Genomic DNA, 5,704 nt, shown 5'->3' with positions numbered 1-5,704 from the left:
TGGTTTTTATCCTATACTGCTTGCTATCCTTGTCCAGTCTCCTGTCAGAAGGCTTCATAGAACTATAAAGGAACATTGAGCCTTTGCCGCACATAAACAATATTATTCCAGCCATAAAGATAAGAGTAAACAGAGTACAGCCAGGAATGCCAAGACTAACTGAGATGCAGCTGAATTCAGGCGACATCCTTCCTTGAAGCTTCCGCCTCGGCCCGGCGATTTCTCACGCAGGCTCCACTGGAGGTGGTGTGACAGTCAACAGTTTAGGTGCAGAACAGTTTTAGGAGGGGTGTGCAGAGAAATCCTCAATACCCTAGTGAGGAGTAACTAATCTTTGTGTCCCACCTAGTAAGGTATAAGTGCATCCCCGCTGACCGTTTCCTGTCTGTTTCTAAGCTTTCCTTGTTGTTCTCTATCGATTCTAGATTTCTTTGGTTGGTTGGTTATTTGTTTTGGGAGGTGTCCAGAGCGATACTGATGGTCCTTGTAAGAAAGGGTGGGGACCCCAAGTTGGAAGCAAGCAAGGACCAGAGAGAGCTCCCCTCCCTAGTCCCGACACCACCTCAACTTTTTTGAGTTTAAAAAGTTTAGAAATTTATTCTTACATAGGTATACGTTGAATTGCAGTCAGCCTCATGTCTTACAGCTTCCTGTTTCACAATCATCATGGGTATTTTCTTAAGGTATACCTGAGATAAACTGACCCTTGTGTTCCAAAGTCAGCGGCCGTTTCCCAGCAGCATTCTCTTCATGATTTCCATTCCTCATTCCTTGAAGAAATACTCATCTCCATGTTCCAATAACGGCGACACTTGTCCTTTAGTGTTCATTAACAGGCAGCGATGGTGGGAATCTTCATGTCACATTCCTACGCTGGGACCCCCTGGGTCTTTCCTCAAAGTTCCAGGAAAAGAAGTTTTTCTGTTTTCTTTTTCCCCCAGCAAATCTGGCTACCAGCAAACTATCTGCACAGACAGCGAAGAGGGCTGGAAATGGCCGTTCCAGCTTCGTCCTCTTCAGAAGAAGCTCACGGGGCACGGGAGAGGCTCTGCCCCAGGTGAGTCCACAGGTGCAGGTCATTGAGGGGCACAAGGGAGTGAAACAAATCCTGGAGCAACACCTCAACTCTTGAGCTAACCAGTGGAGCTAGTATTTGCACGGGGTTTGGCCTACACATCTCCCACAGAATCTACCCCCAGATATGGTTCTCTCGTGTGCTAGTTAATGTTATGACCCTGCCTAATGTGATCCGTCTCCTGATCCGTCATCATTTCAGGTAACAGGATATGATCCTGCTAGACAAGCCCTGAGACTTAGCTTTCGCATGGACTGGTGTTTGGTCAGCACTGTTCAGTGATTACAAGAACTACACAGGATTTAAAGGAGTTTGGTATATCAGTCTTATCCATAAAGATCATCTGGTGCCTCTCCTCCAACCTAACTACCAGGTCTCATTACCCTCGCCTACATTCAAAGGAAAAGTTATTCTTTTGTTGGGAGTCTCTAGAATTGACTGATATCCCAGAAGTACAGTGGGCTTAACATGGAGCTACCTAAGCAACAATTCAAAGCCCCAAAACCCAAGAGCTGGCTGCTGGGCGGCCAGCAAGTGGAGCCTGGCGCAAATGGTACACTGGCCGCCCAAGGACAAGTCACCACATGTACGTGGTGGCTGGAATTGGTGCTCTGAGCATGGAGAGAATCCCGGCTTAGTACACACCAGTAGCCTGTTGGCTGCTGCAAGTTTTAATCCCCAGACCCCAAGTTTGCCCCCTCCCCCATCCCATCCACTGCGCAATGATGGCGGTGGGTGGGGTCCCCTGGGCCTGCCCAGCCCTCCGGACTGCCCTCTGTGGCGTACTCACCATGAAGGGAGCAGCCTGTGGAGTTTGGGCAGGCCCAAGGACAGGTCATCATGTGGATGCGGTGGCTGGAATCGGGGCTCCGAGCATCCAGTTGTGTTTTTATTTGCCCGTCACCCCTTCTTGGAATGACAGTATATACCCTTGTGCATTTCCTGGCATCATACTTGGAAGTATGTAAGTTTGGTTTCACAGGGCTTTGGCTTGAGCCTAGATGGGGCTTTCAGTGTTACAGCTTTGGAACTGTTGGAGATGGACTGATTGTGTGTGTTGTATAAGACAAAGGCTTGCATTTTGGGAGGCCAGGGGGTGATTTAGATAGGAATTGGCTACTGCCCCTTAGATGCATGTTGAAACCCCCACATCATGATTTGTGGGCATTGAGGGCAGAAACTTAACCCAATGATGCAGGTTAGAAGGTGGGTTTTGTGGTGAGTCCTTGGGTCCAGAGGGTATGCCAGTTCCCTCTCTGCTAACAGGTTGGCCACCAAAAATACTGACAGGGAGTTAGACATGAGTTCAGGGAAAGGGCTCTATGGTAGTCCTGTTGGCTCAGTGGATTGAACTGCCGTTTGTGGCACCAGCATCCCATATAGGCACAGGCACTGGTTTGAACCCTGGTGGCTCCACTTCCAATTCGGGTCCGTGCTAACTCAGCTCAGCTGTGAAAGCAGCTGTGAGTTGCCAGAGTGGTTCCTGTACCCACAGGGTAGACCCAGAAGCAGCTCCTGGATTTTAGCTAGGCTAAACCTGGCTATTGTACAGTACACAGGAGACCTCTAACTGCCTTTCAAATGAATAAATTTGTAAAAAGGAGTAGGGGTGGGGGATGCTCAAAACCAAAAGGGAGAAACATGGGGGAAATAAACTGGTCACGGAATGTTTCCTGAGGAATGTCATCCCTGCTGGCAGCAGCTCCCAGCTCATCATTCTCAGCCTTGTGCTCAGGCACAAGGCCTAACATTTTGCCCTCGCAGTGATTTCTCAGAGCAGCTGGGTATTGAGGCAAGGGGAGAGGGTAGCAGCGCTGAAGTGATGAGATTGCATAGAAATTACCCAGAAAGGCAGATGCAGTGCTATTTCAAGGCTTTATTAATAGTTGGAAACAGGCCTAACAAACTGGCGGTGATGACATCTCCAAGGCCAAAGAGGCAAGGGAAACAGGTTTACATTTTGTGTCCCCTCCTTTTTAATTATTTTTTTAATTACATGAATTTTAGCAAAAGTAGATTAAAAAAGAAAGGGTCAAAGCCCCAAGTGTGATCGATCAGGGAGAAGGGGTGACACAGGGGAGCAGATGGACCTCTGTACCACTGTCTGTCCCTCTGCCATCCCTGGCACGCAGAGTTCTCCTTCCTGGTGGTCCGCCAGTTTCCTAATGCCACCCGGGTCCAGATCTTAACCGTACCGTTCTCCCCCCAGAGGCAGGGGACCAGAAGCTAAAAGGGGCACACAGAGGACTGAAGTGGCACATGACCCCAAGCATGGGTGAGTTTCCTGGATGCAGGTGGGGTTCCCAGTCAGTTGCAGGTATCCACTCCGGAGAAGGGAGCTTGGGGGTGCAGTGTGCGGGAGCGCCCCCTTTGCCTCCTTGCCCAGCTAGCATCATACATTTGGCTTGATAAATTGATTACATTTCTATAACATGGTTGCCCCGCAGCTCCTACAGTGCTTAGGCTTGGCCCAGGGCAGTCAGATTGGCTCCTCCTGCCCCACAGCTGGGGTGGGCAGAGGCAGTCTGCTTTGGCCCAGGGTGCAAAGGGTCAACGCCAAGACTAAGCAGCCAATCAGGACTGAGGCTTTCAGGGGAAAATTTGCAAAGTCTGGAACCTGCCATCAGAATCTCAGACTGAGGGGAAAGGGAAGGGTTTTTGTTTAAAAAAACAGCTTTTTTTTCTCTTCTCATACAAAAATAGATCCATTTGCCAGGAGGCTCCTCCTCCTATTGCCTTGGAGACAGAAGGGTGGGTGAAGTGTTGGGATGGTCACGTTATAGCCCACATTGCACGTGGTGACGCTCTGAGGAAGGGAGCAGGGGGAGCTTCGAGGCTGGTGCAGAGATGTGGGCATAAGGTAGGGCAGCAGGCTGGAGGTAGGCTCCACCTCAGGGGCACTGTGCCCCGCTAGCCTGCCTGCCTGCCCAGACTCTGGCACAGGCCACTGTGGGAACTGGTTCCAGTGGTCTAGATCCTTTGTGTTTTGGGAGGCCTTTCCCAAAAAGGTGGGGTGAAGGTGGGATTTGCTGCCCAATTCCCAGAGTCACACCAGTAATAATAAATAACAAAAGCCAGGAGAGGGAGGGAGGAGCAGAGGTGACAGCAGAAAGAAGGAATGACCTTGACCAAGGGTTAGTAAGCCCATGCTGTTCTCAGGGCCCAAGAAACCACAAAAGAAAACACCAATCAGCCAGACCGACCTAAGGGAAATGGGGCTGGGCAAGCAGGCTGGATGGGCCTTATGGGACACAGCCCTCTGAGTAACAGGAGAGACAGGGTTAAGGCAGCTAACACAGACCCTGCTTTGGTAAGACAGCAGCCAGGGCTGGCCAGGCTGGGCCCAGGCCTCCCTCAGGGCACCCTTTGGTCCTGGCTGCAGAAGCTGTAACGTTCGGAGGGCAGCAGGCCAGAGAGAGACTGGGTCAGGATGGCAAGAGTGGCCCCCGTGACCCCCTAGGCACCTGCTGCAGGGCAGGCCAGTCGGAGCTGCTGTGGCCCTGGGCCCCAGGCCCCAGCCCCCAGCCTAGCTTGCACGGCCAACCAACTCCTTGGCTTCCTCATGGATGGTGAGTGTGCCCTCGCTGGTCTTGGGCAGCTTGACTGGGACGGCAGTCATGGCGTCCTCCTTGGTCAGCGCTGAAGCTAGCACAGATGTGACTGCACAGCCGGCCTTCCTGTTGCCTGTAGAAGACAAGAGACCCCATTCATGGAAAGCCTTGGTTCTTACGTCTTTTCAAATGTCACACCGTACATTCAGGTGGAAGCCATGCAAATAGCTGTTTTGTAGGATTCCCAGGTCATTTTTCTTTTGTTTTTAAAGATGTATTTATTTTTGAACAGGAGGCAGAGACTGAACGTGAGGGGTATACCTGGGGTAGCACAGATTGTGTGGTGTAACACAGTAAGCCTGGTCTTTGTTCCCACATGAAAACAGTCCCCAGCTCGTCAGAACTAGGTCTAGGCGTTATTCCCATGGCATTTCACAAGCGAGGAAGCAGAGGCTGTTTCCTCATCGCAGAGTTGCTGGAGGTAGGTGTACTACAGTTGAGTGCATGGTAGTATCCCCATGTTCCTGCTAGTGTCCAGAAAACTCATCCCAGAGAGGTGGGAAGAGCTTGCTCTTGCTCTGTCTGGTCCCCACTCTTGCTTTTCAAATAAATGGAGTGTGGGTGGGTGGGTGGGTTGGGGTGGCAGAAAAGGCTCTCCATAAAGACATGTCAGTGTGTATGTGTGACCCCAGTGTCCTCCAGAGGAAGGTGTGCCCTGGGACTGCTCATCTTTTTTTTCCCTTAAAATATGTATTTCTGACATTCTTTACATAGTTAATTAGGGTAATAAGGTTCAAGGGCTACAGGAAAGTGGGTAAGACGACTACTTTTGCATTGTTTCCTTCATGTATCTGGGTAAAGGGGATATTAAGGGAGAAGCCCTACCCAGTCTCTCACCCACCCCAGGACACTGTATGCTCATCTCTTCCCATTTTCTGGAAGCAGCACAAGAGACTGCCATGTACACAGATAATTCCCTGGGGTCATGGAAGGCTTGACATCAGAATCATGTGTGTTTGGAGTCCACTGAGGGAGATCCACGCAGACAGAAGAGTGAAGGCCAGGGCCTGGGGAGGAG

The 5,704-nt window shown here is 50.7% G+C and overlaps 1 protein-coding gene across 2 annotated transcripts in view; it reads right to left on the bottom strand.

Moving 5' to 3' along the window:
- Positions 1–4,590: 4,590 nt before the first annotated feature.
- DIAPH1 (diaphanous related formin 1) overlaps positions 4,591–5,704 on the bottom strand; it is a 105,618-nt gene continuing 104,504 nt past the window's right edge. For both annotated transcript variants that reach the window (XM_058677580.1, XM_058677581.1), the window contains one exon: positions 4,591–4,759. In XM_058677580.1, coding sequence (XP_058533563.1) covers positions 4,602–4,759 — 158 coding nt within the window. In that variant the 3' untranslated portion in view covers positions 4,591–4,601. The remainder of the gene's footprint in view (positions 4,760–5,704) is intronic.

This window comes from Ochotona princeps, chromosome 19 (assembly GCF_030435755.1).
Source record: "Ochotona princeps isolate mOchPri1 chromosome 19, mOchPri1.hap1, whole genome shotgun sequence".
Lineage (NCBI taxonomy): Eukaryota > Metazoa > Chordata > Mammalia > Lagomorpha > Ochotonidae > Ochotona > Ochotona princeps.
Note: the sequence above shows the minus strand (reverse complement) of the source record. Positions and strands in the feature narration are given on the sequence as shown.